The sequence below is a fragment of the Elephantulus edwardii genome, unplaced genomic scaffold, assembly GCF_000299155.1.
Source record: "Elephantulus edwardii isolate Elephantulus edwardi_28Jun2011 unplaced genomic scaffold, EleEdw1.0 scaffold00202, whole genome shotgun sequence".
In the NCBI taxonomy this organism is placed as follows: Eukaryota; Metazoa; Chordata; class Mammalia; order Macroscelidea; family Macroscelididae; genus Elephantulus; species Elephantulus edwardii.
The window spans coordinates 5,246,999-5,262,727 of NW_006399952.1; the positions used below are offsets into that span (position 1 = coordinate 5,246,999).

Below are 15,729 nucleotides of genomic sequence, written 5' to 3' on the forward strand. Positions count from 1 at the left end.
CTGCTATGAGTCACAGGTGACTCAATGGCATATAACAACAGCAATGGCTTGGATTGGGGAGCTCTGGTGACCAAGTGGTAAGAAGCTGCCCTGCAGTCTCAAAGGCACACATTTTGAATTCACCAGCATTTCTGCAGGAAGATGGGCAATCTCCTCTGATGTGATTTATAGCTTCTGAAAACCTGCTGAAGGGTCAGGTATGGGTTAGTTCTGACACAACAACACATAACAAGTTCATGATTAGGTGTACTTTAATCATCAAACTCACCTCCTTGCTCTATAGTGTCCTTTGGAGAACTCCTTGAGAGCAGATTTTCCCCCATGCAAAACGTCTTCTGATTTCTTGACTCCTAGTACCAAGTAAAATGAAACTATTGATAACATCAATCTTTTCTCTATCATGATGTTGCCTAATGGCAGAGTTGCTATTAGTGTTACAGGGGTGTAATCTTTACTGAAGCAAACCACTACATTTTCCCCCTGAGGTGTGTCTGGTTGTTAGGTGCTTTGAGTTGAGTATGACTCATAGTAACTCTATGAACAACAGATCTGAACCCTGGCCTATCCTGTGCCATCCTCATCATCTCTGACACACTTGAGCCCAACGCTGTGTAAGTCCATCCTGCTGAGGGTCTTCCTCTCTTTTGCTGACCCTCCAGCTTTCCAAGGATGGTGTCCCTCTCCAAGAAATAGCCTCTTCTCCAACAACATGGCTGAAGTATGTGAGATGAAGCTTCATTAGTTTTGCCTCTGAGGACCATTCTGGCTGGGCCTTTCCCCAGACATTATCTGTTTATTATTTTGGCAGTCCATGGAATATTCAATACTCTTCTCTAGCACCACAACTCAAAGGCATCGATTCTTCTTCTGTTATTCTTATTCATTGTCCAGTTCTCTGATGTGTAGCGTGTCATTAAGACCATGGCCTAAATCAGGCCCACCTTAGTCTTCATATGGCCATCATGGCTCTTCAGCATTTTGGAGAGGTCTTTGACAGCCGACTTGCCCAGTGCAATCTGTCTTCTGATGTCAGAGCCAATTTGAGGGTACTTAACAACAACCTATGTAGCATAGATCTGGAGGGATCGGTGCATCCTATTCCAGGAATGGAGGGATGTTCAACATCTCACCACTTGCACCTCACTAGCGTCAACAAGCTAACTAAATCCAACCTGCATTTCTAAACATGTTTACATACAACACTTTACAAAGATATTTCCCCCCTCTGTCCCTTTAATCACAAGTTGTTGTGTTTTTTTTTGTTTAGCCCAGATCAATTTAGAGTTGGGACTCTGTCCATTCAATAATATTATCTAGAAATCCAAAAATCTCAGGAGTGAGTGTGTGTGTGTGTGTGTGTGTGTGTGTGTGTGTGTGTGTGTACTGAAGATATGGGGACCTAGAGTGGATATTAGTATAGGAGTAGAAATCCTGCTTTATACAACCTACACTATTTTAATAAAAATATCATCTACATATCAATATTCTCTAGAGTTCTTTCTTGAGCTTGTGTTTACCAAGGTTCTGCTATTACTTACTTTTTTTCTTCCCCTTGTTCCTTCTTCCTTGGAATTTTCCAAGTAACCTGCAGGATTTGCCTTCTGCTTGATGGTGCATGATGTCTTTCTCACTGGCTCTACCCCATGGCTTGACTGTTCATCCACCGAAGTACATAAGCAAGCATGGAAAGAGTTAACCCTTTAAAAAACTATTTTCTTCGTCCTTATCTCAACCCTGGTTAAAATGATTCAAAGTCTTTACAATGTACAATGCTTTCATCAAGAGAATTTAGGAACAGAAATGTTTTCTACTCTCATCTTTATTCTTTTTTTGGTGAGAAAAATTTGTATTTAGAATTAGCCAGCTAGACTCAGTTTTGTTATTAGGTCCCATCAAGTTGAGTATGACCCATAGCGACCCTATAAACAATAGATCTGAACCTTGTCCTATCCTGTGCCATCCTCACACTTCCTCACATATTAGTCCACAGCGGCAGTCATCATGACAATGTGCCTAGTTAAAGGTCTTCCTTTCCTTCTCTGACCCTCTACCTTTTGGAGTACTATGTCCCACTCCAAGGTAGGCTCACCATCTTCATCGCTCATCACTTTTGTCTTGGCTGTACCTTCTCCAAGATATATTTGTTTGTTCTTTTGGCCATCCATGGCATGCTCAGTGCTCTTCTTCAATACCACAGCCCAAAAGAATCAATTCTTTTTTTCCCTAAATGGTTTGCCTATGGAAACTCTATGAACAGTGCTCAGGCGAACTTTTGTTCATAGGGTCATTACGAATCATCTATGACTCGACAACCCCTAACAACAATAACAATGACAACATAGAGCTACGTTGGCCTAGTGGACAGAAAGTTATGCTACCAAGCCCAAGGTGGGTGATTTTAATCTGCAGTCCTCAGGCCTGGTTCAAATTGTTTACCAAACTTTCTTCTAGGTGGTATAACACTGGTCTGTGCCTTTCTGTACAGAGGTAACTCGTGGTTGCTGTGCAGCTGAATACTGTGACACTGATGTGCCAAATGTGATAATGGTTACCCATGGTGAACAGCGTTTGGTGGAGCTCCCTGATTAAAACAAGCTTGGAAGCAGGAGTGACATCCACTTCCGAAATGGCTTGCCTCCGGAAACTCTATGAACAGTGCTCAGGCCTTTTGTTCATAGGGTCATTATTGAGTCATCTACGACTTGACAACATCTAACAACAACAGTGATAAATTTATTTTTATGTGATAAGATTTTTTAAAATTCTGATTATATAGGTTTAGTGACACCTTTTGAGTATTTATATATTTGTATTTTCAGTATATAGACACCTAAGGAAAAAGTCTGACATAGAATCTTATCAATGTGAGTTCTTGGGGTTGTTGGTTTGTTTTTGTTTTTTTTTTCTTCTTTTTAAAATTAATTTTAATGAAAATTTACAGAGACGTAGGGTTTCCAGTCATTCATTGTTGCACTTTTCTCCCTGCCCACCTCTCCCCATCAATTCTTCCTCTGTAATCCTTATTCATTGTCCAGCTCTCAGATGCATAACAAGTGATCAAAAAGACCATGGCCTGAATCAGACACACCTTAGTGAAAACCCTGTGAACAATAGAGTAACAGAGGCTCAGTTTAAATGATCCCAATTTTGTGCGCAAAATCCAAATCATCATAGTCAGGAGCAAGGTGACCATAGACCATATTCTCTCCATTAGGCTTAATCAAGGTATTGAGATTGGCCACACCAATGACATAGAGCTTCTGCACAGATTGCCTGATCTGGTGTTTGTTGGCCTTGACATCACAATGAATACTGGTGTGTTGTTACCTTTTTTCTTCTTCAAGGCTGACTCAATGGTCAGGGAAAGCTTGATGATGGCATAAGTGGTCAAGCTTGTTTCTCCTGGGGATGCTCTTCTAGGACTGCCTTCCGAGTCTCAGCATCTTAGGCTGCTGATAAAGTGCAATGTTCTTTTTTTTCTGTGACTGTGGATGCCCTTCAGGACTGCCTTCTTGACCTTTAACACCTTTGCTTTTAGCTTCAGCTTTCAGAGGGGAAGGGGCATCCTGTTTTGCTTTCATCACCATCCTCATAGAAAGGGCCTATCCTCATCTACAAAGATATTTTAAATATACTGTTATACATGTATAGTTCTATTTTATCTTCACAACACTTTGAATGACAGAGATATTAGATATACTCATTTACAAATGAGCACCAGTCAAGTTCCTGAATGCTTACTTTGAGCTAGCAATGTTGCTAAGCACTTTATGCATATCATCTTTTCATCTTCAGCACCACCTAACCAGGTAAGTGCTTTCTTTGAAATGGAAATCAAAGCACCTACAACTTAAGCACTGTGACTGAGATAACAAAGTTGAGCGGGGAAGAAAACAAAACAGGTCACCTCACTGGTGAAAGTGTCCAGTAATTTTCTCAACATTCAAGTTCATAGGTTCTATTTATTCTGCTGTTTTATCATTGTCATAAAAACCAAACCCATTGCCATTCAGTCAGTTTGGACTCGTGTTCCTGCAGGACAAAGACTCGCTGCATCACATTTCAAAAGTTGTCAATCTACAGAATATGATCATCATGTTTCTGCCCCCCCTCCAGCAACTGGCAAGTTTAAACTGTCAACCCTGCTGTAATTGAGCGCATGACCACATCACAACCAAACTCAACTCACTGCTGACCCACCAGCAAAGTTTCAGAGGCTGTAAATCTCGTGTGAAGAGATTGGACATTTTCTTCCCTTAGAGAAGCTGGTACATTCGAACCACCTGCCTTTGGACTGAGAGCGCAACTCATTATGCCCCCAGAGCACCCAGCTGCACTCCCAGCACTCCTTTATCATAGCCGCAGAGTACTCTTTATTCCTCAAAGCACTTTTCCCTTGAAGTTTTCATGACTTTTTCAGTTTTGCTTTCCTATAATCTCATTACCTTTTATCTCATGAATGTACTGTGTGTAAAAACCCAACAGCTTCTATTTCACTAAAAATTGTCACACTACTTAAAGCACAAGACAACAACCCAACCTGTATGTTTCCTAAAGTAAATTCACAATTTACTTATGCAAAGAAATTTCTAAGCTTCTCTAAAGTCAAAAATTCTATATAGGTATATACATCTGAGATGTGAAAGTAATGTCAATTTCCATTTTTTAGACTACTTTTTAAAAAAAAAACACAGTCAAAGGTCTGGTGCCTATGACAAAACTAGAAGTAATTTTTTTTAAAAAACAGCTTTTGATATATTAGTCATTTTAAATGAGTCACTTGTATAAAAGAATTTGAGAGTCAGAAAAGGATATAATATCTCAGAAATAAAGCCCAAATCAATTTGGGTATCCATTTGGCCTACTGTGAATCTTTGCCGAAATTTTGGGGAAAATAAAATGCTGACATTAAACTAGTCACCAGATTCTGTTTGGAGACCTCATGGTAAGTTCACCCCTAGGTTGAATACTTAATTTTCTTTTTAGTTTTCATTATTCTAATTGTCTTTTAGTACTAATGTCTTAATAAACTTGATCTTTGTCTTTGGGATTTAGAAATATGATGCATAAACTTTCAGATATGGCAAATTTTGCTATAAGTAATACATGTTACTAATAGTAAAATATACACCTAAATTTTTTTTTAAAAAAGATATTAGTTTGTAAAATGTAATTTGCCCTTATTCCAACATGTTCTAAAACCAAGACTACCACCTGTACTAGCAGCTGTGACTCCAAGCGAAAGGTCCTTTTGTAGAATGGTCTGGCAATTAATCAATACACTTGGTACCAGCACTCAGATTAGGAGATGTATTGCACTGGAAAAGTCTGCACACCTCTCCAAAATATTGAGGGGCAATATCAAGTTTGAGGACTAAGGTGAGTCTGATTAAGGCCATTATTTTTTTAATCACTTGCTATGCATCTGAGAGCAATGAATAAGGACAACAGACAAAGAATTCATGCCTTTGAGTTGCAGTATTGGAAAAGAGTACTGAATATGTCATGGACTGCCAAAAGAACAAAAGATATGTCTGGGAGAAGGTGCAGCCAGAATGCTCGTTGGAGGCAAAGATGATAAAGCTTTGTGTTCCTTGGAAAGGGACCTCATGCTTGGAAAGAGAAGGCTGACAAAGGAGAGGAAGACCGTCAACCAGTTGGACTGACACAGCGGCTATAGCAATAGGCTCAAGTGTGTCAGAGATTGTGAGGATGGCACAGGGTTCATATGTGTTGTTCATAGATTTGGTAGCTATGAGTTGTACTCGACCCAACAGCACATAACAGCAAAGGACAGTAGAACTGGAAGCAACTAATAGCTAACTTTCCAGTGGGTTTCTGGGAGACTGGAAATTACTTAGGAGGAGATTGCCCATCTTTCTCCCAGAGAACAGTTGATGGATTCTAACTTCCAGAGAGGTGCTGCCTTTGGCTTAGTAGCACAGCTGTCTACGAAATATACCACCAGAGCTCCACTGGAGGATCGTTCATAACCTGTTGTTGCTATGTGCCGGTAAGTCAGCCACGATTCATAGCAACCCTATGCACAATAGCTCTGAACCCTCTCTATCCTGGGCCAATCTCACGCTCTGACACACCCGCTCTCCTTAACCCAGTTACTGTGTCAATCCATATCATCTGGGGTCTTCTCCTATGCTCTCCCTCCATATTTGCAAACATAATGTCCTTCTCAAAGGGCTGGCCCCTCCTTGCAACATACCCGAAGTACGTGAGTCAGAGCCTCAAATCTTTGCCCCCGAGGAACAGTTTGACTTCTTCCTCTCCAGGACAGGCCTATTAGTTCTCTTCGTGGTCCATGTTATATTCGATACTCTTCTCCAGAACCACAATTCAAAGGCATTGATTCTTCCTCTCTTTGGCCACTTAAAAGAAAGTGGTTCAAATCCACCAACAGCTCTACAGGAGAAAGATGGGAAATCTCCTCCCATGCAATTTACTGCCTCTGAAAACTCAAAGGAGGGTCAGGTATGAATCTGAAAAGTTGATTCACACTCATGGTACCTAAGAAGACAGTAAAGAGGCTGGGCTAGCTCATTAAGCTCTGTCAGTTGTACCCAGAGGACACCACTAGCAAGATGCTCTTCATGGACCGTGACTAAGAGTGACAGAAGGTGTGCCTTTGAGTTGTGGTGTTAGAGAAAAATACTGAATATCCCATGGACTGCAAAGAGAATAAACAAGTATGTCTTGGAGAAAGCGAAGCAAGGGTGCTCCTTGGAAACAAGAATGGTGAAGCTTCCTCTCACATATTTTGGGCATGCTTTCTAGAAGGGGCCCATCCTTGGAAAATGACATCATGTTTGGAAAGGCTGGAGGGTCACTGAGAGAGAGAGGAAGGCCTTCAAAGAGATGGATTGACACAGTGTCTTTAACAACAGACTCAAGTGTAGCGGGAGATGATGGGGATAGCACAAGGGAGGGCAAGGTTCAGATTCCTCGTTCAGTGGTTGCTATGAATCATAGTGGACTCCAGGGGACCTAACAACAGGAATATGTTGAAAAATCCACGAGTTCAAGACCGAATTTACATAAGGTCCTAGGAAGAGCTATCTACTTTATCCAGGCCACCTAAGGACCAGGTTTTCTTTGCTGAAATCCATGTGAAGCGGGAGGCGGCAGCGACCTCTGATTAAACTGTCTCTCTTTGAACTTCCTTAAATTGTCACAGGATTAGCCCCAAAGTTTGGGGTTGGTAGCACCTGCAACTTCCGCCACTGGCGCCCTGCCTTTCCCCTTCCCCTCTTCTGGGTTCCTGATCGCCACTTCTCGCGGTCAAGCGGGGACACTGGGAACTGCTACGTCCCTCCAAACTTGCTTCCGGCAGAATAAAAGGTAAGTCTGTAGGTTTCCAATCATCGGAGCAGGAAGTCTTTTGGTATAAGCTTTACTGGGGATAGAAAAAAAAAAAAATCTAACCTATGAGAAAATGCACCATTGTGCTCAAACCTTCCCTTACCTCTCTTTAAGGCTTTCATGATGGTCTCAATCCCCCTATTTAGCCTCTTTCCCCTCCCAAATGTTGGCTTTCTGGAATCCGCGGCAGCTCCCGGCAGGCCTCACCTCCCACCAGCTCCACCTCAACCCCCTCACTTTGGCGCCCACCCATTGTCCCCTCGTGGCTGTCCTTGCGGGCAGATCCCGAGTTCCGGATTGGAAAACGTGCCCGTCACTCAGTCCACACCCAGGGGCTAGAGGCCTCACAGTCTTTTCCGAGCCTTAAAAGGTCTAAGGGCTGCTTTAACCTCTCCACCCCTCCTGCCTCTTCACGAGCCAGCAGGTAAACCCGCGCCGGCGGAAGGGCGAGGCCGTGCGCTCAGGTCGGTCCCGCCAGTCGCTGGGGAGCGGCCAGCGGCGGGAGAGGCCGCGCCCTGCACCGCCATCGCGGTCACAATGCCCGAGGCGCGGGTCACTCTCGTAATGCGGCGCCCCCTGAACAGCCCTAGGGACAGTTACCACCGCGAAGCACTGAGGGCGGCGCGGCCCGGCGGCGGGGGAGGGGATGGGGGCCTGTGAAAGGTCCCGGATGTTGCCGAACCCTAGCCCTTTCAGGAGGGAGTAACTGGCGCAGGCGCAGGAACGAACGGCAAGCTAAGGTGGGGGGTGGGGGAAGATTTCCTTCTCGCTATTTGAAAGTAAGAGTGAGCCGGAGGTTACGGTTAGTTAAAAGAGGGTGTCGGGGATTCAAAGGAAAAGCGAGGCGGTGGGGTAGTGGGGAGAAGACCAAGCAAGCAGCTCCCTGCTCTAGAGCATTCGGGACCAGCGTGGAGAAGTTGGAAACTGAGCAGTGCAGAGTGGTGTGGGCAGCGGGAGAGGACGCGCGCTCCTCCGCGCTCGCCCTCTAGCGCGGGCGGGCAGGGCGCGCGCGCTAGGGAGCGGCGGTTGCACTGGGCCCCCAGAGCTGTGGGCACCAATCAACGGTTGCCATAGCAGCGTTTGACGTCATCGTGCGTGTGGTGCCCCTGCTGCCGGGCCCGGTGATTGGAGGAAACCCCGTGTCTGCGGAGCGGCTGTAGCCTGTGAGCTGCGAGATCCAGGGACAGAGTCTCAGCCTTGCCGCTGCCGCCGCCCAGAGTCTGCTGAGCCCCCATCCGTCCGCCGCCACCCACTCCGGACACAGGTAAGGGACCCGACCGCAGCCACCTCGCCCCACTCCTTCCTGTCGCGGGCCAGCCTTCCGAAAGCGTGGGAGCCTTTCCCACTCCCCATCTCCTCGCCCCGGCTCTCCCGGTGGTCAGGGGCGCTGGGCTGAGGCGGAGTCTCCTCGGGCGGAGACGGGCGGCGGCTCCTCTTCCGCTGGACTGGGGCAAGCGGCTCGCGGCTGCCCCCGGCTCTTTGCTTCCTGATCAACCCCTCGGCCGGCAGAAGCGACCGTTCTCCTCGTCCCCACTCCCCGGGGGTGGTAAAGGCGCCCACACGCGAGGTCCCCTGGGATTCGCCCGCTCGCTGGTCCCGAGGGTGAGCCGAGGCATCGCCGAGGGTCCCCCGGCCCCGATCCGCCCCCACCCCTCGCCGCGGTGCCCCCGCCGCCTCTCGGGCCCCGTCCCCCGTGGCGTTTCCGCCCGAGATGGCTGCGGGCATTGCAGTGGCGCAGGTGAGGCCGCCCCCTCCCCTCGCCCCCGTCGCCGCCCGCGCTCCCCTCCCCCTTCCTTTCTCCTTTCCTCCTCGGCGCGGGGCGCTGCGGCGAGGCCGGCCCTCCCCCACCCGGGGCGGCGCGGGGAGGGGGCCTGCGGGGAGCTGTCACCGGGTACCGGGCGAGGCCGGGCGCGGGGAGCTGCTGGGGTGGGGCTCGCCCGGCTTCGCGTCGGGAGGGAGGACCTCGGTGTCCCCGGCGGGGGTTGGAACGGGCCGGGAGGAGCGGATGGGGGAGGACGAGAAGTCCCGATCTCCCACCGGATGGACGGACGCCCGGATTGCTCTGCGGGGCGCCTGGGGTGTGGCTCTCCCCTCCCCCCCGCAGCTGTCGGGGCCCCGCGGACTGTGAAGGGGCCCCCTCGGTGGCCGAGGCCGCCGGCCGGCAGCGCGGGGTGTGTCCGCAGCGGGCCCGGCCGCGGTTCCGCTTGTGCGGGCGGCGCTGGCGGGTCGGGCGGGGGCGCCGGGGCTCCTCCCTCCAGCGCGTGGGGGGGGGGGCATTAACACTCTGCGGTAGGTTGGGCTCCTTGACACAGATCCGCCATGACAAAGAGGGAGAGTCGGGGACTAGGGCGGAGCCAAGGAGGAGGGGGGGGTGCCGATAGCGCGGACGCCGGGATCTGCGCTTTTAAGTCCCGGCTGCCGCTTTCGATTCCCCGGCGCTGCGGGTTCGGTCGGTTGAGGGTTAAATGGGTGCGGCGAGTCCTCCGCAGTGTAGAGGCGAGGCCTTTTGGGGCACTAGTGAGAAACCTAATCCACTTCCTCTTGTACTGGAGGGTTGGGAAGAAAAACCTTTTGTACTGGTTCTAAAAATTTTTTTTAATTTTTTTTTTTAATCCTTAGAAACAGTATTAACCAGTGAGAATTCCTGATACTAAAGGGAAAGATAATTTCAAGAAACAATGAGAGATTTTTCGATCACGAGTTTTAACTAGCTTGAACCAGTATAGCCCATATGCAGGCTTGATTGCTTGTTTCAGTCCTGGGGCCATTCGGAGTTGACAGGAGTGGGTTCGGTTTTGGCTGACTTCACTCTGATTTGGAGGTGGGAGGCAAATATGTGGGAGTGCCCTTGGAAAGTAAAGGGTGTAATATGGCGAGTTAATTTTCATCATAACACTGTTAAGCTTTTAACTTTAGTACCGCCCCCCAGGCTGCAAATTTTTTTAGGTGGTTTTATCTTGTGGGGTTACTGTATGGTTTAGTATTTTTATATGCATTTATTCTCTTTCAAATTAATGTGTAGGACAGGTGCAGTGAGAAGTCGAGGAAGCTGTAGCCTGTGAAGGGCAGTGTGTTCAGTGATAGTGTTCGATTAAATCATGGCTGCTGAAAGCAGTGCCGGAATATCTTGGAAATGAGACAGTAATAGTGGAGATACTTGTTAATGATAGTTCGTTTCTACACCGTGGATATGCTAAAAGGGTGTGGATATAAGTGAGATACTTATATCCACATGAGGCCTTAGTGGTCAGTCAGATATTGATGATTATGTTTTACATTCAGAGTATCTTCCTCTAGAGCATTGTCATGCTTTGCAGATGTTGCAAAGACCCAGTAGATTTGGGGTGAGGGTAATACCAACAGGAATTTACAATTAAAAACTCCTGACCACTCAACATTGAAAGAAGTGGCATAATTTCTATGTAAGTTAACATGAACCTTGCCTCTAAATGAAAATTATTTCTGTAGGCTTGTGCTTTCAGTTAATAAAGGAGCCTAGTTTTTAATCATAATGTTCGTGACTGGAGTGGCAATTTTGGCCAGCTCTGAGGTGGATTTTAAGACTGTCTCTGTAAAATTAGGATCTGCTGAACAAAGATGAGATAATGCAGTTTTAGACCCTAAACTGATGTTAATGGCTGAGTATGCCCCCCCCCTTATGTGGGTTATTTCTTTTTTAAAAAAAAATAGGTTATTTCTAACATATAATTTAGGTCTATATTTTTTGGTGGAAAAATAATCTGAATGCTGCTCTTTTACCCTTTGCAGACCATCCAATCATGGATAAAAATGAGCTGGTGCAAAAGGCCAAACTGGCAGAGCAGGCTGAACGGTATGATGACATGGCAGCCTGCATGAAGTCTGTAACTGAGCAAGGAGCGGAATTATCAAATGAGGAGAGGAATCTTCTCTCAGTTGCGTATAAAAATGTTGTAGGAGCCCGTAGGTCATCTTGGAGGGTCGTCTCAAGTATTGAACAAAAGACGGAAGGTGCTGAGAAAAAACAGCAAATGGCTCGAGAATACAGAGAGAAAATTGAGACGGAGCTAAGAGATATCTGCAATGATGTACTGGTGAGAAACATTCAGTCTAGTAGCATTGTTAGCCTCACTTTAATGTACATATTCCATAGTTTGTTATTCTGAACTTTTTTCATTTAGAAATTGTTCTAAATAATTCAGGGGTATCATCCACTAAAAAATACGTATGTAAAAAGTAAATGCAACTGTGAGTATCAGTCAATTTTAATAAGTCTTATTTTTTTTACTCATTGGAAAGATAAACTTCATGTTACCATTTTATTTATAATTAATACGTGTTGAAATTCTAGAGTTTGTTTTCTTAGATGCACCTATATTGAAGGTGCTCATGCATGGTTTAAAGTTCTTAGCTGTCGATCCAAAGGTCAAAAATTTGAACCAAATGATGACTTTGCAGACAAAGAGGCAGTCTCTTTCTGTAAAGCTTTTAGCCTTAGAAAATGCTAGGGCTGTTATGCCCTGTGTTATATAGTGTGTCTTGAAGGATTGTTAAAAAAAAAAAAAAAGCATTGTTGTAAGTAGGAATGAGTTTGGTAGATATAGGCATTTTGTTTTTTATGGAAAAGAGACCTAATAGATTTCTATTGTATTTAACACCTATCTCTAGATTAGATGCTGTATCAGTATAACAGCCATGCAAAAAAATACTGGTTTCAATGGAGCGTTTCTACTTCTGCCTGTAATTTTAAGTGTTAGAAGTCAACTTTGAACATTGGCAGCCATGCTAAAAGGTTATGATTAATTCAAGCTTAATTTTTCTAGATGAGTCAAGTAGTATTTTAACTATTGAGTACCTACAGTAATGAATCCCTTTGCTTGTAACAATTAAAACATTGCTTTTTTACATTTTAATCTGATTAGTAAATGATGGCTCAATTTTCCTGGGAAGTTTAGAGGATAAATGATAGAAGATCTAACCAGTTGGCATATAATACCCTGAGAGTATTAATACTTCCCCTTTGTAATGAACCAGCGATTTAAAAAATACAGTGGTTTACTGAATGGTTACCCTTTAATATTCTTATGATAGGTTGTTTTTAAGGAATAATTTTTTAAATCCTAGTTTACACTTACATTTTCGTATGACATTGGTCTTGAACACACAGAACATAGAGATAGCTTTGGTTTCTTATTTCTAAAATGAGAAAATTACATGTTATTCTTGAGGCTAAACTGTTTTTGTAATTCATTAAAGCAGTAATATTTAAAATTCTAAAGTTAGTCTTTATTTCTAAAATAAAATTGTTTACCCTTTACACTCTTTACTAAGTAATGTTTTTCTACACATTACTAAATTTTGTTCAGATTGGTGGGTTTTTTCTCACCAGTGAGCCTTAACAAGTCTTTTTATTATATTAATTATGTATTCTAAATTATTGTTTTCTTTAATATAAAAAGCCAGATTTATAGAAAATTTAGAGAGTGTGATTACTATTTACCCTCTCCTAACAAGCTTGTTGATTGGTTGGTTAGGGGTTTTTTTTTCCAGGTAGGTATTTGCATGTATTACACACACACACACACACACACACAAAATATTAAATCGTTATCAGTTTAAGAGTTCTTGGAGGAAATAAACTTAAGTTTTGGCTTTACTTACTTTTTATTTTGTTGCCAAAAAAATTGTTGCATAGAATGAGTGGATGTTGGCGCGCTCTGGTGGCCTAGTGGCAAGAAACTGTACTGCAATCCCAGAGATGTGAGGTTCAAATCCACCAAGATGCTCTCTGCTGAGGAAGGAGGGACAATTTCCTCCTGTACCAGTCAGATCTGATTTGACGGTACACACATTTAAAAAAAAAAAAAGAATGAGCAGATGTTAATGACTATGTCAATTTCAAAATGGCTCCTATTGGTGGTAATATTAAGGGGGTTAATACTGGTTACTGCTCTGTTCTTCAGAACAGCTCTGGCTTCACACAAAGTCTGAATGGGGTTTCTACTTTAAAAATTTAGATAATGCAAATATTCTTTTCTGTACTAAAGGCTAGAGAATTGTAAATAGGCTTTTGTTTTCAGCTCTTGTCTCTTCAAAAGTAAGGCATTGTTAAAGGTCTTGGCATTATTCATGTCCCTAAACATAGAAGATGCTTAAATATTTGGGTGAATAAAAAATACAATTAGATTAGCAGCACTGCTGATTTTCAAATTGTGGGTCTCTCCCCCCCACCTTTGTTTCAGCTTGGAAAAGTTCTGTATTAACAGACTTGTGATACTTTGTCAGTGGGCTGCTTTTCTCTGCCAGCTTTTCCAAGATAATTATATTAATTTTGGAAGCATCTTCCTTAAAAATCTATTAACAAAAAAACAAACCAAAAACTCATTGTCTAAATAAAAAATTGTTTTGTATTAAAAGATAAAGGAAAAAAATCTATTTAAAAAATCTCCTTTTTCTATTAGGGGAAGAAAAAAAAATTTCAGGTCTTTGAAGATTAGTTAAGTCTCATTGTTGTATACCATGGAGTCAGAACTGACTCATAGCTGGACCCTCTAGCAGGTTTTTTCAGAGGCAGTAAATTGTATGGGAAGAGATTGCCCATTCTTCTCCCACAACTGGTAGACTCAAACCACGTGCCTGAGGGATTGCAATGCAACTTCTTGCCACTACACCAAAGTCCCATACAAGTGTGTTTTGATTTGCTTTTTAATACTTTAGTTAATTTGGTAAAAATAAGACACTTGTTTTCTTTTTGAATTTTTTTCTCAACATACTAAATTTGAGAAAAAAAATAAGCAATTGTTCCCTTCTCTGACTTCCAGAGAGTTGAGTATTTTCTGAAGACCTCTGTAGTGACCCATTTGCATTTAGCAAATGTTTTATTTACTCCATTTGATAAGCAGATAAAAGTGTGTTACATCGTTTAGAAGAGTTATTGAGTATTACCTCCTAAAATAGTCATCAGTATATTCTCAACGTGGACTTGCTGTTACTGCAGAAAAAACTTGTGGAGAAGACAGAATGGTTGTAAAATTAGAGCCTTAAACTTTTCTGTATGAAGATGTAAAACAAGCACCAGAAAAATTGAGTATGTGTGTGTTTGGGGGTGATTTTTGGTCTTCCAAGTGATACTGAATTTATTTTTTTTGTTTGTTTGGTTTTTTTAAAAAAGGAAAACCTAATTGAGACTCATATATGCTTTGTAAAAAAAGCTGCAGATTGAGAATACTTTTTTACTATTAATAATTTCTTTATTTGACCCAAGCTCTGAGAAGATTGAGTTCCAGTAAGTGGCAGTAATACCCATCAAGCTGTTAAGAATCTGTTAAACACCACCTTCAGTGTCCTTATCTCAGCGCTTGAGTTCTATTTAAAAATAGTAATAGCAGTATAGCCTGACTGTCTAGGGCCAAGTAAGGCTTCATGTTCTTAAAGGTGGTTTACTAGAGGAAACAAATGCTGGGTCTGGCATTTCTTAAAGTTGACAACAAATCCCTAAGCTCACTGCTGTTGAGTCATTTCTGATGCAGTGACACTGTAGAACAGAGTAGAACTGTCCAGTGGTGATTCTAAGGCTGTAAATGTCACAGAAGCAGATCTCTACATCTTTCTTCCTTGGACTGGCTAGTGAGTTTGAGATACTGATTTTCAGCAAACTGCTTTGCCACCAGAGCTCTTCACAGATGGCAGCAATAGTTGAGTAATCCTACTAACGTTTCCGTTAACTTGACTGAGTTCCATTTCATTAAGTTGCTTTTGTTAAGTACCTTCAAGTTGGAACCAACTCCTAACTGATACAAAGGTAATACATTGCATGAGAGGAGATTGCCCATCTTTCTTCCGTGGAGCAGTGGTGGATTAGAACCTTATGCCTTTGAGTTGGCAGCAGAACTCCTTACCACTAAGCCACCAGAGCTCCCTATACATTTTTATATGCTATAGGCAGTTTATGGTGTGTGTGCTGGGCACTGATACTTACCTGTGGCCTGTAGGATAGTCTTCAAGTGGGAACAAGGTTAGAAATCTTAATTTTTAGATCTTTCCTGCTTTGAATATGTTAAAATGTTCTTTGGGCTTTAAAGCTGTTCTATAAAATTTATAAACTGAAAATGAGTAGACAGCTAATTCATTGGATTAAGGACCTCTGTTCTATCCATATTCACTATTTTATGGGGATAGATGTCTTTTATGGCTTTTGGTAGGGTTCAAATTAAAAACAGATTGTGTAACATTGTATGTATCTACAGTCCTTTGAAGGATGGAATTTTGGGTAATATTTTCTAGTCTTTACTCCTTTTTAATGTGATAAAGTAGGATTTGCTATTTCAAATATTTCACATATATGTTAATTAGTGACATTATTTACATCCACTGTGT

The 15,729-nt window shown here is 43.3% G+C and overlaps 1 protein-coding gene across 2 annotated transcripts in view; it reads left to right on the forward strand.

The window, feature by feature from the left end:
* Window positions 1–7,793: 7,793 nt before the first annotated feature.
* YWHAZ (tyrosine 3-monooxygenase/tryptophan 5-monooxygenase activation protein, zeta) overlaps window positions 7,794–15,729 on the forward strand; it is a 28,050-nt gene continuing 20,114 nt past the window's right edge. Inside the window, exons 1-2 of one of the 2 annotated variants that reach the window (XM_006897165.1) lie at window positions 7,794–7,798; window positions 11,143–11,447. In XM_006897165.1, the coding sequence (XP_006897227.1) occupies window positions 11,154–11,447 (294 nt within the window). In that variant the 5' untranslated portion in view covers window positions 7,794–7,798; window positions 11,143–11,153. Of the gene's footprint in view, window positions 7,799–8,590; window positions 8,639–11,142; window positions 11,448–15,729 lie in introns of those variants that run through there. The other variant, XM_006897164.1, reaches the window with a different exon arrangement.